Source organism: Hyperoodon ampullatus (genome assembly GCF_949752795.1).
Source record: "Hyperoodon ampullatus genome assembly, chromosome: 7".
Taxonomy (NCBI): Eukaryota; Metazoa; Chordata; class Mammalia; order Artiodactyla; family Ziphiidae; genus Hyperoodon; species Hyperoodon ampullatus.
Genome location: NC_136920.1, coordinates 17,952,096 through 17,970,243, shown reverse-complemented (window position 1 = coordinate 17,970,243; position 18,148 = coordinate 17,952,096). Strand labels below are relative to the sequence as shown.

The window sequence follows — 18,148 nt, the reverse complement described above, 5'->3', positions numbered from 1 at the left end:
CACGTTCCAGGAACAGAGAGGAGCCAGGGAAGCCCCGTGTAGCAGGCGAGGGGGAGGGGCGCGAGAGGAAGCCAGCCAAGTCCCAGGCCCCGAAAGCTCGGTCCTTTCTGTCTGTCTATTCCGAGTGTCTTTATTTCTGTGTTATTTCCACACTCCCCTCCACGGTGCCATGCTGCCTTCTCTTCTCTCTGCACTCTGCCTCTTGCTGCCCACCGCCCCACCACCGCCACAAACCCCCGCCCAAGGCTCTCCCTAGGACTCCTCTCTCTGAGCTCTGGGTCCCCTCCCCGTGGCCCCCTCCACCTCTCTGCTCCCTCAGCATCCGTCTCCCTCTTTCCCCTCTGCTTCCTGTGTCTCAGGATGAACTTGGATGCCAGGGGTTGGGGGGTGTGGAATCTCCTGGCCCACATGGGGCGTCCTTTGGGGCTGTAGTGCTTATCGGGGCTCACCAGAAGGGGGAGCACTTGAGGCCCTTCCCTGCTGGGGCTGCACCCCCTTCCGCTGTGCTTCTGCACACACCTGCTCCCCCCGCCCCCGCTCACAGCCCTCGGTCCTAACTGGAGGCTGTCTGGCTTGTGAGAGACCAGCCGGGCAGCAGGGCTCCAGGGACACCAGCCCTCGGGAAGATGGTTCACAAAGACCCAGCCTTCCCTTCCCAGGCCCCTTGCCGCAGGGAGCTTGCTAATTTCCTGTCTGGCTGGGGCTCCTGACAGGTGGCCATTCGGAGTCAGATATTGAGAACTAGGAAAGAAGGAGGAGATCATCCGGTCCGACTTCCATGTTGTCCAGATGAGGTAGTTAAGCTCCAGACACAGAGGTGGTCTCAGAGCCAGATTCAGAATGAGGACTTGAACCTGGGTCTGCCAGCTCTGGCTGAATCAGTGTATCCCCCCAGTTTCAGGATGATGCTACCTAATTATGAGAAAAAGGAGAAGGCTAGCATCTAGTGAAGTCTGTTCCTTAAATTCTATCTTGCTCACCCTTCCGTCTCCCCGAGACCAAAGGTAATGAGGTTACCAAATGTGACCTGAGCTGGGCAGGGGGCCCGGGACCCCTCCACCGCAGGCTGGTCCAGGCCTCCTTTTCCCAGCTGCTACGGCACTTGGCTAGGGGCTGGGAGGAATGGGGCCCTGAAAGGGAGGGAGCAGCATCACCGCAGCCCATCCCACTTCTTTCAACCCTGCCCTTCCAGAATGGGTGTCCGCCAAGTGGGGGTCATGAGGCTCAAGGCTCTCTTACTGTGCTGGCCCAAGTGAGATGCCGAGACCCTTCGGAGGCATGCGGCCCAGGGCAACGGGAATCTGTCTGTCTTCCTGTCACCTCCCCTGGGGTGGTTCTGAATTCAGTCCCCCAGGTACAGGCAGGGAGGTGTGCCTGTCAGGAGGGTCAGCCTGTATATTTTTCGCTCTTGCTGTGGGAACCAGCTCATGAGAGAGCCGCCGAGACCCGCGTGTGCAGGGCTGGGCCCCTCCCTGCGACTGGTCACAAGTAGCAGTCTGTCTGATGGTCCCTGTGTGCCGTCAGGTGCTCCAGGTAGAAGGGGTGTGTCTGCTCGGGTAGCCTGCCTTGGGGCGCTGAGAGGACGGCAGGGCTGGTCGCCCAGGTAGATCTGCTCTGCATCGTCTGGGCTTGTCTGTCCCAGAGCCATCCCTTGCCTCCCTTCTCCAGCCTGTCAGCTTCCCCCTCTATGACCTAAAGCTGCAGATTCCAGCAGGGCCACAAGGTGGCCCCAAGCAGCTCAGAAATGGCCGCATGGAGGCGGGAACTCAGGGCTGCCGAGAGCATCATAGTACCTTTTGGCAGGTGTCGCTCTTGGAGCTTTGCAGGGTGCCTTTCTGTCTGTCCTCCTGTGTAGTCTTAACAGCCCTGCTAGGTGGGCAGGTGGTCGGGGAGGTAGGTAGAGCAGTTGTTACCTTTGCTTTGCAGAAACTGAGCCGCAGAGAGAGGAAGTAAGCCCTTGGGTTGACGTGCCATCCCTGGGGCTGGGGTCCCACTAGAAAGTGGCTGTTCCTGTACAAGGAAGGGGACCTGGGGACCTGGGCACTGTTCATGCTCACCTGTCTCCCCAGGGGTGCCTGGCCCGAGCACCTCAGGGATATAGGGAGCAGGTGCTTCTCCACGGGTGGGTGGGTGGAGGGGCAGGTGCCGAACAAGGGGTAGCAGGGTGGGGGGAGGCTAGGTGACTTTGGGGAGCGCATCCGAGCCCAGGGCTGCCTTCTTTCTCGCAGCTATAATCAATTGCCCTTCTTTATTTTTTGTCCCCCAAGATGATGAAGATGAGGAGGCGCCCGGGCCCTCGAGGCAGCCACTCCGGGGGCCCCTGCAGCCGTCGCCAGAGGAAGAGGCCTGCCTGGCCAGGCCCGCCCTGCTCCTCTCTTCCTCCTCCTCCGACCAGTCCGAGACAGTGGGCCCCAAGCCCGAGGCCCTGCCCCAGCCCTCGCCTCAGGCCCAGGCCGCCTGCAGGGCCCCTCGGCCGCACTCCGGCCCACCCAGCACAGGCCTAGACTGGCAGCTCCTCCACACCCACGCCCAGCAGACTGAGGTGTTTCGGCAGTTCTGCCAGGAGCTGGTGACCGTGCACCGGGACGTGGCAAACGGCATGCAGGCCATTGGCCAGGCCATGGCTGAGCTGACCAGCCGTGTCAGCCAGATGTGCCAGACGCTGACAGAGATCCGGGATGGGATCCAGGCATCTCAGCGGGGGCCCGACAGGGCAGCGCCCACAGGCTCCACCCCCCGGGCCGAGGCTCCCCCAGTGGAGCCCCCAGAGGCACTCCCAGCGCCGGCCCACGCACGGACTACCAGGTCTCGGAAGAGAAAGCACAGTTTCTAAGCCGGCCAGTCTGCACTGGGAGGAAGAGAGATGGAGGAGGGGTGTCTGGCCTTGAGACAGGGGCCAGTCTCTCGTGTCCAAGATCGAAGACCCTTGTAGGGTGTTGGGGGGACTGTTATCTCCTCACTGCGTACAGGTTGGCTGCCCTGGGCTCAACCCTACTCCCTCATCTTTGGCAGGTGCTCAAGATGCAGGAAAAGCTACCTGCTTGATGCTTGCTTGGCCTGGAGGGTCAGCCTCCTCTTGGTCTGCACCCCATAGCAACAGGCCTTGCAGGGAAAGGGAGAGAGAGAGTGGGCGGCATCTGAATGGAATCCTGCTCTCCATCCTCAGGGCTGCCGCATCAGCCTCCCCGGCCCTGATGCTGCTGCTTTCGAGGAGGGTGAGGCCCGAGAATGGGCAAGCAGAGCTCAGCCCTTCCAGGAGGGGTCTGTCCTCCCCTCCCCCAGGGCTCTGAGCCCCGGTGGGTGGCGCCCCTGCCTTGGCCTTCCGCTTGCCCTCGCTCGTGTGCTCAGCTGCCATGCTTGCCTTTTGTGGAGCGGGGAGAAGAGGGGGGTGACGACGGAGGAAGGGGAAGACTACCTGGCATTCTTGGGGCACTTTATGTTTCTCCCTGCGCTCGCAGACGTGTGATCTCCGTGGGTCCTCAGGACAGTGGGCGAGGCAGCCAAGTCGGGTGTTACGATCATCATTATTACCATCATCATCTGCATTTCATACAAATGAAACAGTAGTTGGTCGTGGGGCCAGGACTGGAAGCCAGGTCTGTGGATTTTTCCAGCTCCCCTGTCAGAGACCAGATGTGAGACTTGGGAGGGGGGTTGCTCCTGCCCCTGCCGAGCTCTTCGGGGTTTCAGGGGGAGGCAACAGCAGCGTTCAGGGTGCGAGTCCACCCCGCCCCGCCCCGGCACGCAGGCTGGCAGCCAGTGGCTGGGGAGAAGTAGGGCCTAGGTCTCAGGATCCAGAAGGCGACCCCTCCTCTGGCCCCTCCAGAGCCCAGCAGGGCTCCTGTCCCGTTCCAGGTCCCAGCATGCCTTGCCTCTGCTTGCTTGGGCTGCGTATGCATTAGCTACACACATCTCGAAGCTTCTTCGTGTTTGGTTTTGGAGTGTGGGGAGAGAGCCGGGTTCTTAGAGTTAGGGAGGGAGGCGGGGAGTGGCGGATGCAAGCTCAGCTCTGACGTGGGTGCAGCTCAGCTGTGTGTCCTCCTTGCTCCCTGGCCTGAGGCTGACTCATATCCCAACCCTCCATCCTGCCACTCCTGCCCCCTAGAGCCATAGTTGGGTGGGGGCTGGGAGGACTGCTATGCCCAGGGCCTGCTGCCGCCATTCCTGGAGTCCTGCTTCTAACCCCAGCCCAAGCTTAGCCCCGTGACGGGAGAATGGAGGGCAACTGCAACGTCCCTGTGTCCTGAGCTCCTTCTCCCCATCTGTGGTTCTCTGGGGGTTCCTGCTCCCCCAGACTGAATACTCCCCTATCCGACAGCCCGATGGCTTGACTATTGCCTGGCATTGCCCTGCCCTCCGATGCTGGAATCAAAGATTGCCTTCCCAAGTACTTTTGTTAAGATGGCAATAAAAAGAAATTGATCTCACACTTGGAACACACCCGGTCTCCAGGATCTTTCTTTGGTGTATATTCTCTTTCTTCGCTTCCTGTGAAAACCTCGAGGCCCCCAAAGCAGGGGTTAGATGACCGAGGAAAAGTGTGTTGGTGAGGGAGACCCAAGTGCCCCTGGCATTTCCCAGATCTCATCAGCTCTCAGATGCCCTGTGTTCAGCACCCTTAGAGGAAAGGAAAGGAATTGATGGGCCGAGGTGGGCAAAGCATCCACATATGAAAGAAATCGTTTCACTATATTTAATTTCTCTGCAAATCGAAAGTGAGATGTTGCTCAATGAATTCTACCTTTTTTTTCCCTAAAGGTATGTCAGGGGTCCTGGGGAAAAACCCCACCATTTCTGGCAGGAGACTCCAGAAGGGTCAGGGGCTGTCCATTTGCCAGGGTACTTCAGGGACCACCCTGAGGCACTCACTTTTTTTTGGTCACCTCCCCACTGATCTGGGTATCTGACTGTCACAGGTAAGGCCCTGCCCACCTAGAGTTGAGGCTTCTCAAAGTAATTGAAATGGCTTCCTCTGGCTCCCCTTGGGAGTCTCCTCAGCAGGAAAGGGACCCCCTGATCCGTGCATTGCCCTGGCTTATACTTCCAGTCACAGGGAGAGGTTCTCCCAGGCGGGAAATACCCATGTCCTGACCAGGGATCCATCCACTTTCTGGAAGATTCCAGCCTGCTTTAACCAGACCTGGGAATCCAGGGCATCCTCTGCCATTCTTGACCAAAAAGCATGGTCATGGAAGTCAAGATTATCCGATCTCCAGGAGATACAGAGATCCTGTGAAACGGGGCCTAGGGTCTTTCCCACCAAGGTCAGGGTACTAAGCAGTGACTGGCTGGCCTCTCCCTCTGGTCCTGGGGAGGGAAAGGGGCCAAGTTGAAAGCAAAGGGGACAGAGAGATGAAAAGACTTGTCAACTTCAGATGGAAAAGATTTCAGTTTCTTGGCTTCAGTGGGGATTGTGGGGCTAGCACGTCAAACAGGAAGGTGAAACTGGGGCCAGAGGATGGAAATGAATGGGCAGCCAATTTCAGCTTAAGATGGGGACATCCCCCCTAAGAGTCTGAGGCCTCCAGCCATGCCAAGGGCTGGCTGCGTGGTGTTCTGTCAGAGTCCGGGTGACCGTCTAGTGGGTGGATGCATGACCCAAAGACCTTCCCAGCCCAGAGACCTCAATGCATGTGAGAATACAGAGCCCAGCCTCTTCTTGGTCAGTCTTTTCTCATCTCGGCCTCAGTGACCAGGGCAGCTTCCTTTCCATCGGAGGCATAGCCACTGAGTGAGAGTGCCTGAGCCTGGCCTTTGTCTATCCCCTCCAACAAAATGGATGCCCCTTGGGTTATTTTTCTCTCTTGAGTTGGAACTGATAGTCCTTTCCTGACCCAGCTAGAAAATATGGTGCCCTGGATAAGACACAGTGGGTGAGGTCTGAAAAGTGTTGTCTTGGTGCTTATCTAGCCAATACCCAAAGTCAGCAGAGTTTGGAATAAAAACAATCCATTATCATCATGCAAGTTTCAGTCCAGAACCACCCCTCCACCACCACTACCCGCCCACCCCCTTGATTGCTTCAAAGGGTCTGATTTGAAAAGCTATCAAATAAGCAGTAGTGTTTACAGATCAGCCTGTGCTATGCATTTTCCATCCCCCTTCTGACATACTCTGTGCCTCCCCTCCAATGAAGTAGCGACCTGGAAACTACTTCAAATAGAAAGATTTTTCACTCCCTGGAAGCCTTCTGTTCCAGGAAGGGCTCTTGTTCACCTGCAGCCGTGTAATGGGACAGGCATGCCTCTTCATACAGGGATTGTTGTATGGGGACAGGATTCTGGGAGTGGATCAAGCCATTGGGTGTTACTGCAAAATACTTAAAATGGGAAGACCTGACTAGAAGGAGTTGGTGTTGGGACTTAGCTGGCTACATTTAGCTTTACCTTAAAAATGATATAGCGTAAACATCTTCTCAGGGGGAATGGATTGTATGATTCACTGAGAGTTGCCATGTATATCTTATTTCAAATGCCACCTTTCAGAACAACCAAATACAACGGGATGCTGAACCAATTTTGATCTTTGAAGATACTTCGTGACCCATACAAAGATTTGAGCTCGCTTCCTAAATATTTTTAAAAATTTTACTGAAGTATAGTTGATTTATAGTGTTGTGTTAATTTCTGCCGTACAGCAAAAGTGATTCAGTTATACATATATACATTCTTTTTCATATTCTTTTCCATTATTGTTTATCACAGGATATTGAATATAGTTCCTTGTGCTATAAAGGAGGACCTCTATCCCTAAATATTGATTCTTGTTGGGTAGGAAAACACCAGAAGTTGGAAGGGGAAATTGACTTGAATCTTTCTACACCTTCTGACGTCCTCACCAAGTTGCTCTTTGGAATAAATCCCTGATAGTTACGTGTTTCTCATCTACCTTTTTCTCTTTAAGATGAGTGCCAGAGAAAATAATTCTAGCTTTTAGAGCCTGACAGCTGTTTAGAAACTGGAAAAAGAAAAGACTGTATTCTTCTTTCCTTGTGCTCTATGATTTTAGTGATTCTTGTTAGAAAAAACATGAATGGATGGTTTGCCTTCTGTGTCTGGGAATAGGAAAGTTTGGATCTACCTCAGTTCCATGCTGTGCTCACCACTAGGTCAAATCCCAGACTCCTGCTAAATTGGGGACTAGAAAATAGTTTGCACATTCAGAAGAAATCTCACGTGTGAAGAAAAGGCAGACTTCTGCAGTTGGAGAGTTGAGATTGTATGTGAGGGGCGCTATGCCTGGGGTACCACAAATGTAGATTCCCAGTGCTGCTGGCCACCATGACCGTCACCACTGCCACCCTGTATTGGAATTGGCGTTGGTGTATGTCTTTTCCTTTTTTAGGGGGTGGGAGAGAGGGAGTAGCAGTAATAATTGCTTATTGAGGAAGACTTGGAAAGTACAGAAAATTACAAAGAAGTAGAACCATGTATAATGGACAATCACTGTTAAAACAGTGGTGTGTTTCCTTCAAGCAGTTTACCCAGGCTGGTTTTTAAAGCATGATTAGAACCATAATATAAATAGCTTTCAGCCCTATTGTTCCCACTCTGCCTTATATCAGGACCATTTTTCCATGTCATGAAAGATTCTTTGAAAACATTTTTCTGTAGATGAGTAACATTCCATTGTACAAATATACCATGGTTTATTCAGTTGTTTCTCTAGTATCAGAAGTTTAGATGTTCTAGCTTTTGCTCCATTACAAACAGTGGAACAGTCAGCATGGTGGTATGCAGAGTTTGCATTCTTGCTCCACATCTTAACGTTTTGGTGTTCTTTTTTAAATTTTACAAATATTGTGGAAAAATCCAAGCGACATAAAATTTACCATTTTAACCAATTTTAAGTGTAAAGTTCAGTGGTATTAAGTACATTCACATTGTTGGCCAACCATCACCACTATCCCTCTCCATAACCCTTTTCATCTTCCCCAACTGAAGCTCTGTACCCATTCAACACTAGCTCCCTATTTCCCCCTCCCCCATCCCCTGGCAACCACCATCCTACTTTCTGTCTCTGTGAATTTGACTACTCATATAAGTGGAATCCTGTAGTATTTGTTGTTTTATGACCGGCTTATTTCACTTAGTATGTGTCGTCAAGGATCATTCATGTTGTAGCGTGGGTCAGAATTTCCTTCCTTTTTATGGCTGACTAATATCCCATTAGGTGTATATACCACATCTTATTTATCCATTCGTCCATCAGTTGACACTTGGGTAGCTTCCACCTTTGACTATTGTGAATAATGCTGCTGTGAACGTGAATGAACAAATACTTGTTCGAGTCCATGTTGCCAAGTCGTTTCCCAAAGAGTTGTGCCAGCTTATTCTCCACCATTAGTATGGGAGACCCTAGTCTTGCCACCTTTACCAATACAGAGCTTACTACGTAAAAAAGTTATCTGTGCCAACAAGACAATGTGTTGCTTTGCGCCTCTTTTCTTAGTGATGCTGAATCATGTGTTCATTATCCATTTGGATTTATTTCTGTGAATTATTGTTTCCCTTGGACTGCTCCAAGTACAGTTCTTTGGGCTGTGCCAGTCGGACAGACTTTGATTTCTTCCCTGGCTTTTGAGACAAATCATAGCATAAGGAAAAGAAGTTTGTTTTTGACTACAAATTTCCTAAGCACTTGGATAACACAGAACCCTAAAACTCCAAATAATTTCCTCTTGCCTGTTTGATCTGTACATCTCCACCTCTCTACAGATGTTGCATCATCTCACCTTTTGGAGGCGAGTGAGGCGGCAAGTTCGATATTGGAAATGTCATTTCAGGGAGAATGGGTGAGGTCCATAGATGCTGAGGGTTTGACAGAACTTTAAAGGTTATCTGGGCATTGCTGAGTTGGTGCTTTACACGCCCACATAGGAGCCGTGAGTTCTAGTGGAAAAAGCATGGACCTCAATGCTCAATCTCCCATTTATTAGCTGTGTGACCTTAGGCAAGTCACTTAGCCTCTCTGAGCCTCAGTTTCCTTACCTTCAAATGACTTGGATTAACCTGTGGTTGCTCACATTTCCTTGCCTTTACCTACCTCCCCTGTCCCCACTGGACCCTCTATTTTTAAAGATTTTGATCTTCAGCATTTATTAATTGATCTCGTGGGCACCCTTTTCACATGGGTTATTTCTGCTAGGCTTTGTGACATTCTGAGAACAGTTCAAGGATCTCACCCTTACCGCCATCAGAGACCTGCGGGTATCTGGGAAATGCCTGCGGTTAACAGTTAATGAAGAATAGTTTTCCAGTCACCTGTATATCTGGTATTGAACCTTGTATTTACCAGAACCTAGGAGGTAGGAAGGGCAAGTGTCATTTCCAGTCCCAGAAAACAGAGATTCTTAGAGGTTCAGAGTCTTGCTTGAAGTCCACGAAACAGTGAGACAAGGGACTGGCTCCAGCTGGTGTACCTTTCCTCGGCAGGGCAGCTGCTCTGTAGACTTTTGCAGATGCCCACACGCTCATAGGTGGCTACCCACTGGCACCTGCCCGGCACCGTGCCTGGTACCAGCAGGCACTCGCCAAAGAGTGGCCCGCGCGTTCTCACCTGTCCTCCTCGCCCCCAGGTACGTGGTCATCTCCCGGGAGGAGAGGGAGCAGAACCTGCTGGCGTTCCAGCACAGCGAGTGCATCTACTTCCGGGCGTGCCGGGACATCCGGCCCGGGGAGCGGCTGCGGGTCTGGTACAGCGAGGACTACATGAAGCGCCTGCACAGCATGTCCCAAGAGACCATCCACCGCAACCTGGCCAGAGGTGAGTGCCCACACCCAACGGAGGGCCACGCCCACTGCCAAGCCCCAGGGGAGGCCAGAAATGCTTCTCTAGGAGCTTCCTAGGAAAACCCATGGGAAATACAGTACACCAGCAATGGGGAGACCCAGAGGGACTCAGGGGAACTGATGGGCTAGCTAGGAGCTGCCGCTCTGGCACCGGCCATGGCCACCCGGTGTGTCCTCCTCCCTCAGACATGGTCAGAAGCCCTATTATAGACGTTTCAGAGGATCAGGGAGAGAGACAAGTCTCCAATGCCAAGCATATAAGTTTAATCAAAATTGATTCTGTTTCCCCAACTCAGATTGACGGAAGGATGTTGTGAACTGCCACTGGCTCAATAATAGCAGCAATAATAGGTGACATTTACTAAGTACTTAATATGTGCTAAGCAGGTTTTCTATGGTGTCCCATGTAATCATCCCAGTAGCACCTGCCCTATAAGTGCCCAGTGAGAATTAGATGGGTAATATACGTAACACATTTAAAACAATGTCTGTCTTGACCATCGTAAGCCCTCAGTTGTAAACTTTTTTTTTTTTTTTTTTTTTTTTTGCGGTACGCGGGCGTCTCACCGCTGTGGCCTCTCCCACTGCGGAGCACAGGCTCCGGACGCGCAGGCTCAGCGGCCATGGCTCACGGGCCCAGCCGCTCCGCGGCACGTGGGATCCTCCCGGACTGGGGCACGAACCCGCGTCCCCTGCATCGGCAGGCGGACTCCCAACCACCGCGCCACGAGGGAAGCCCAGTTGTAAACTTTTAATACTAATGATAGCATGTGGATTATTATCCCCACCTTACAAATGTAGAAACTGAGCATCAGATAAATACAGTGACTCACCCAGAATCCCATGGCAAGCAGGGGCAGAGCTAGGTTCCTAACCCCCATCTGTCTGAGTCCAGGGTCTAAGCTCTAACCTACAGTGTTATAAGGCCTCCCAGACAAAACTAGTTTCTTCCCTGCTTCCTCCTGTTCTCATTCCTGGCAGTCCTAATGATATGCTGTGAAAGAACAATCTCTGTTAGGAGAAGAAGATTGGAGGGAGGTGGGTGGTGGCCTGGTGGGTGGGTATCCATCCAGGCTCCATTTAAATGAGTCATTTGAAAGTGGTTTAAAATACTCCCCAGCTCCTAGGCCTTTGCCTCTTTACTCCATCCTCAGCCATGCCAGGGCAAACGGGTGAGCCCAAGGTCCTTTTTCCAGCAGGACCTTCCTTACACTGAAACCACATATCCAAAGACCCAGAGTCCATCTGGTCCCGGGAACCAAAGCCTATACCCAAGCCCCACCATATCATGTTTCTGACCAATCTACTTATTGGAAGTAAAGCTCCATTTAGAGCATGAGGGGAAGAGATGAAAAGGGGGTACGAGTGACCCATTGGAAGTAAGCTATCTTCAAAACCAAAACAGAGCAAAGCAAATTGTGGACATTGAGCGCACAACTGCTGCCTGACTTGGTAAAAGGTATCTGGTGATTGGATGAGCAGTGAAAGGAGACCCAATAGATACCCTCATCTCTTGTTTTCTTTGGAGCTGGGTGTTAGGCACATACATGCTGATTATACTTGGGAAGGCATGTTTCTGTGACATGATTGCCATGGTTTCCACTTGACCTCTGGAGATGCCATATAAAAAAGTGTCTGATGCATAGTACATGCTCAGTAAATCTTGGATGAATGGATAAAAGAAGAAATGAATGAAGACCACCAAGAAATCTCCAAAAGAATCATATCACCAGAAGAAGAGAAAACCAAGAGAAGTCATATCTGAGGACATGGGTTCCATCCCTTGGCCATGATCTTCTTGAATTCTTCTGGATTTGTAATGTCCTTTTTTCCCTGTGTCTACTCCAGAGCACCTCAAGCTGCATCATCCTCAGAGAGCCCTGAGACCCAAGGGGAGCGCTCAGAGAAGGGCATGAGCTTTCAGGAGTGGTTCAAAGGAGCGTGGCAGACAGACGTGAAATGAGATAAACCAAGATGTGTGAAGATACAGGAGGAAGGAGTGTCTATTCCTGGCCAGGCTGAGAAGTAGGAAACACGAAGGAAACTGGAAGCCACCCATGGGGCAGGGCCAGAGCAGAGGGTGGACTTGGCCGTAAAGCCCTTGGGAAGCAGCCGTGGAGCTCAGTGGCCTTTAGACGTGTGTCCCTGTAGCCTGTAGCTTTGGCAGACTCTGATACGGTTAGGGGTGTCTTAGATCTGTGTGCCAGTTCTGCTCTGTAGGGGGCATTCCCCACCCTCAACCACTCAAGGTCTTACATGGGAGGAGGCTTCTTTGTAATTGGAGGCTGGAGCCTTGGTGAAGTCCAGAGCGTGACTTATTAGCTTTTATTAAGTAGAGACATTAGTTGGAGCCCAGAACTGCTTCCTGAAGAGTATAAATTATTCCTCTGTGGTTATCTTTTAAGAATAGGATGCATCTAATACATGTATTCAAAGAATTTATGTTTTTTGTCTACTTTGGGTCATTGATTTTCTTTGTGATGTTTCCCTCATGTTTTGTGGAGACTTTAGGATCAATTTCATAATGCTTAAAGATTTTTTTTGACCCATAGATTTTTCCGGGAGCCTTGAGCCCAAAGAAATCGCCTGCTCATCCTAGGAAATTTGAATAACCTTGTCCTTGAGTAGAGATGCATGAGGAATCCCCGGTGATGCGTATCCTGGACCACCTGACATCCTCAGCTATTTGTTGCCTGATTGGTCCATGAGAAAGTGAAAGGGTGGCCTTTGACTTTCAGAGATTCTGATGGGCAAGTGTCTGATCTGTAAGGCGAACATGTTGCATTTTTTAAAAGTTCTCTTCATCTCCACCCTTGCTGCCCCTCAGATATTATAGAAACAAGGCTGCGGGGAGCCGCCTGAGTTTCAGGAGGCTTGGAGCCTTCAGGAGATAAGGTCATTCCTTAAGTGTTCATGTGAGGACAGAAAAGGATCATCCTGAATAGGCTGCTCCCTTCTGTGCTGTGACCTGTGGGAAACCTGGAGTCATACACGGGCCAGGGTGCATCATCCCATGCCAGCTGTGGGATGCCAAGGCTTGGTCACAGCATGGAACATCTGGATTGCAGACGGAGAGCCCTTGGCCTTCACTCGGAGGCCTTGAGCAAACGCAGCTCTCAGAAGCCTAATTACAACACATATTCAGGTCAAGATGTTGGTCAGAGTCACATCTCCCAGGGCCCCGCCCCGATCTAGGAAGACTTTGAGAGTTCTAGCTCCATAGATGGCTGTCAGGACCTTCTGAGGGTCCCTCTTAGCATCTGTCCCCCCAGGCAGCATCCATACATCTATAGCAATTTATGCAACTGTGTTGGCCATTTTGAAGAATCAGGCTAACATAATATATTGCTGGGGTGTTCACCGAGGTCTTTGACGTCATTTACATGATAGAAAGAAATAGAAAAGGAAATGTCCTTAGAATTGTCAGGTAAGGACACACAGCTACTGTAGTTTGAGCGTGTGTCGGGTCCGCGTGGGCGTGTTGTGCTTTATCGTGCTGGGGACTGCCATCTTGGAGCTCACAGCCGCTGTTGGTATGCCCGACTTCCCTCTTCTTCCTGCCTCGGTCATCCGTGAGAGCCACAGAGGTTCAGGCCGTGCTTCCTCACGTAATCCAAGGCTTCCGGTTCCTGGGAGAATTAGAAAGGACAGTTGCTATAAGGCAGACTCTGCCCTAACAGGGCTGTCTCCCAAGAGTCAGGGAGGAGGAGGGAGTGGACCTCAGTGTTTCGTGTGTACCTTTTACCAAGTCGAAGCAGCCATCTTCCAATTGCTGGGGCTGGAGGAGCAGCCTGGAGGGATGGGGACTCCACATGCACTTAGCTGAGCTATGGTACCACCCACCCGGCTAATCACGTGGGATGTCATCTTCTAGGATGACAGGATGGCAAGTTCCTTAACTTCCAACTCCCTGCCCCTATAGCGTTTGCTCAACTTATAAACATAGAGCCTCTACACATAAAGCTCCATTGAAACAGTCTCTTTAAAAAGAGTTCTTCCCACTTTTTCGGGTCCTTTGACTCTAGACCCCGTGATCCATTGAGTAATCCACCTCCCTTTTTTGCCACACCTGCTCCATTAGGCCAGACCCAGAGGGATGTGTCAAGCGACTTCCTGAGAGGAGCGCTTCGTTTTCTGTTGGTTTCTCCTCTTCGGGGCTTTTCCCCACTTCCTCACACCCTGGTTTTCCTTCCTAGGAGAGAAGAAGTTGCAGAGGGAGAAGTCTGAGCAGGCTCTGGATAACCCAGAAGACCTGAGGGGTCCCCTGCAGCTCCCCATGTTGAGACAGGGCAAAAGTCCCTACAAGCGTGGCTTTGACGAGGGGGACGTGCACCCCCAGGCCAAGAAGAAGAAAATCGACCTCATTTTCAAGGATGTGTTGGAGGCCTCACTGGAATCTGCAAAGGTAGAAGCCCACCAGCTGGCACTGAGCACCTCGCTGGTCATCAGGAAGGTCCCCAAGTACCAGAACGACGCCTACAGTCAGTGTGCAATGACTGTGTCACATGGCGTGCAGAATGTCAGCCGGACGCAGAGAGAAGGAGACTGGAAGATCCCCCAAGGGGCTTCCAAGGAGGCAGGCCCACCAGAGGACGAAGAGGAGGAGCCTTCGTCATTCAAGGCCGACAGTCCCGCCGAGGCCTCCCTTGCATCCGACCCTCACGAGCTGCCCACCACCTCCTTTTGCCCTAATTGTATTCGCCTAAAGAAGAAGGTCCGGGAACTCCAGGCCGAACTAGACATGCTTAAGTCTGGCACGCTTCCTGAGCCCCCCACCTTGCCAGCACAGGTACTGGAGCTCCCCGAATTCTCAGACCCCGCAGGTAAGTTGGTGTGGATGAGACTGTTGTCAGAGGGAAGAGCACGCGGTGGGCAGTGTGGAGGGGGGCCTGGCGCTCCCCAGGGGAGCCACCTCTGGGGAGACCTGGGACGTGGAGCTCGGAGATGGGTACCGGCCGCAGCGCACACCCTCGGGTGCCTCCGACAGGCCGCCTTACAGCTCCGGTGGGGGCTTTGGGTCTTGCCCTTGTATCCTCCTCGTCAATAAAGGAAGTTCTGCTGCAGGAGGGGTGTGTGCTGTGTTCTTGACCTGTTGCCTTTCTCCAGTGTCTTACCCCAAAGCCCAGCTTCTAAACCCAGTCTTTCTCTCTCCCAGTCTCAGGCAGGCTGTCGCGTGGGAGAGAGCCCCCAGCCTTACCGACGGGGATACAGGGCATTTAGTTGCCTTTGCTATTTCCTATTGGCTGCCTGCATCTTTTAGGGATGCTCAACCACAAGGAAGGTTTCTCAGTACGCATCTGCAGCTGAGTTAGAGAGTTACATAGCACTTCCTGTTTTAACCACACCCCTTAGCTCAGAATGAGGTGTTTCAGATATTCAAAGCATGCATCTTAACTACACTGCATTCTGATCCCAAAACCACTTGGGGCCCGAGCTCCCTTCATTTGAGGGCAGCACGCCTTCCCCTGACCACCTTGGCGGTGGGACGCGTCCCAGGTCCTTGCTGTACCACTATGGAACCTCTGATGTGCTCTGTTGCTCCAGCAGCTCTGCCCTGCTAGTTGTGCTGTTCGGTTGATACAGTACATTTAAGTTCCTTGAGCACCTACCCGTGGAAGGTGAGGGCAGGCAGCCTGGAGCGTGGTGGCCCCCAGGGCTAATGCACAAAGACGGTGAGACATGCATGGACGACAAGAGTGCTTATAAATGAATTCCAGGTTGGGATTCAGTCTGTCATAGGGATCGGCTCCTGTTTCACAGAATGCAACACCTACCTTTTGGGCCCTATTTCCTTCATTTTGGAAATGTCTATGTTTTTTTCCAGCAGGTGTAACTGTTTCTTTCCCATTTGTCTTCCAGCCTCAGAGAGCATGGTCTCCGGCCCTGCCATCATGGAGGACGATGACCAGGAGGTCGATTCGGCAGACGAATCCGTCTCTAATGATATGATGACGGCCACCGATGAGCCCTCCAAGATGTCGTCGGCCACTGGGCGCCGAATCCGGCGCTTCAAGCAGGAGTGGCTGAAGAAATTCTGGTTCCTGCGGTACTCCCCGACCCTCAACGAGATGTGGTGCCACGTCTGCCGCCAGTACACGGTGCAGTCCTCCCGCACCTCGGCCTTCATCATCGGCTCCAAGCAGTTCAAGATCCACACCATCAAGCTGCACAGCCAGAGCAACCTGCACAAGAAGTGCCTACAGCTGTACAAGCTCCGCATGCACCCCGAGAAGACGGAAGAGATGTGTCGCAACATGACCCTGCTCTTCAACACCGCCTACCACCTGGCCCTGGAGGGCAGGCCCTACCTGGACTTCCGGCCCCTGGCCGAGCTGCTGCGGAAGTGCGAGCTCAAGGTGGTGGACCAGTACATGAACGAGGGAGACTGCCAGATCCTCATCCATCACATCGCCCGGGCGCTGCGCGAAGACCTGGTGGAGCGCATCCGCCAGTCACCGTGCCTCAGCATCATCCTGGATGGACAGAGTGACGACCTGCTGGCTGACACAGTGGCGGTCTATGTCCAGTACACCAGCAGCGATGGGCCCCCGGCCACGGAGTTCCTGTCCCTGCAGGAACTGGGGTTCTCCAGCACAGAGAGCTATCTCCAGGCGCTTGACCGGGCCTTTTCCGCCTTGGGCATTCGGCTGCAGGATGAGAAGCCCACCGTTGGCTTGGGCATAGACGGGGCCAACGTCACAGCCAGCCTGCGGGCCAGCATGTTCATGACGATCCGCAAGACACTGCCCTGGCTGCTGTGCCTGCCCTTCATGGTGCACCGGCCCCACCTGGAGATCCTGGATGCCATCAGTGGGAAGGAGCTCCCCTGCCTGGAGGAGCTGGAGAACAATCTGAAGCAGCTGCTGAGTTTCTACCGTTACTCGCCACGCCTCATGTGCGAGCTGCGGTCCACGGCGTCCACCCTCTGCGAGGAGACAGAGTTCCTAGGGGACATCCGGGCTGTGAGGTGGATCATCGGAGAGCAGAACGTCCTCAATGCCCTCATCAAGGACTACCTGGAGGTGGTGGCCCACCTCAAGGATGTCAGCAGCCAGACCCAGAGGGCGGATGCCTCGGCCATTGCGCTGGCCCTGCTGCAGTTCCTCATGGACTACCAGTCCATCAAGCTCATCTACTTCCTCCTGGACGTGATCGCCGTGCTGTCACGCCTGGCCTACGTCTTCCAGGGCGAGTACCTCCTGGTGTCCCAGGTGGATGACAAGCTCGAGGAGGCCATCCAGGAGATCAGCCGGCTGGCCGACTCTCCGGGGGAGTACCTGCAGGAGTTCGAGGAGAACTTCCGGGAGAGCTTCAACGGGATCTCCATGAAGAACCTCAGGGTGGCCGAAGCCAAGTTCCAGTCCATCCGGGAGAAGATCTGCCAGAAGACCCAAGTGATCCTAGCTCAGAGGTTCGATTCCCGCAGCCGGATCTTCGTGAAGGCCTGCCAAGTGTTTGATCTGGCTGCCTGGCCCAGGAACAGCGAGGAGCTCATGAGCTACGGCAAGGAGGACATGGTGCAGATCTTTGATCACCTGGAGGCCATCCCCACCTTTTCCCGGGATGTCTGCAGGGAAGGGCTGGACCCCCGGGGGAGTCTGCTGATGGAGTGGCGGGAACTCAAGGCTGATTACTACACCAAAAACGGCTTCAAAGACCTGATCGGCCACATTTGCAAATACAAGCAGAGGTTTCCACTCTTGAACAAGATCATCCAGGTCCTCAAAGTCCTCCCCACCTCCACCGCTTGCTGCGAGAAAGGCCGAAACGCCCTGCAGCGAGTTCGCAAAAACCACCGCTCCCGCCTGACTCTGGAGCAGCTCAGCGACCTGTTGACCATCGCTGTCAACGGCCCTCCGATCGCCAACTTTGATGCCAAGCGAGCCCTGGACAGCTGGTTCGAGGAGAAGTCTGGAAACAGTTACACACTGTCGGCCGAGGTCCTCAGCAGGATGTCTGCGCTGGAACAGAAGCCAGTGCTTCAGACCGTGGACCACGGGTCAGAGTTTTATCCGGATATTTAGGGAGCCGGATCGCAGAGTTCACTAAGCTGTTGAATATTTTTTTAATCTATACTCATAAGCTTTGATATATTATATAAATATATATTATATTATATTATATATATATATATATATATATATATATATATATATAAACACACACTGAAAAAAATGTTAAAAACCAAGATGACACGTCCACCAGAAGCTACTGGGAAAGGAATAATGTCAGAAACTGACTCTCGTCTACAAAATTTGGCAGCTGCAACACACGTGGAAACTCATTTTCACTCACAGAAGCATGTGCTGGGGCCACACGTGCTCCCACCTCAGTCAACCAACCGCATAAGCTAAAAT

The 18,148-nt window shown here is 52.5% G+C and overlaps 1 protein-coding gene across 2 annotated transcripts in view; it reads left to right on the top strand.

Annotated features, from left to right (window-relative positions):
- Positions 1-17,815, top strand: part of PRDM11 (PR/SET domain 11) — a gene marked incomplete at both ends in the record, with an annotated part of 48,503 nt that extends 30,688 nt beyond the window's left edge. Inside the window, 3 exons of one of the 2 annotated variants that reach the window (XM_079708403.1) lie at positions 9,578-9,765; positions 13,988-14,614; positions 15,651-17,815. In XM_079708403.1, the coding sequence (XP_079564529.1) occupies positions 9,578-9,765; positions 13,988-14,614; positions 15,651-17,815 (2,980 nt within the window). Of the gene's footprint in view, positions 1-2,267; positions 2,834-9,577; positions 9,766-13,987; positions 14,615-15,650 lie in introns of those variants that run through there. The other variant, XM_079708404.1, reaches the window with a different exon arrangement.
- Between the last annotated feature and the right edge of the window lie 333 nt (positions 17,816-18,148).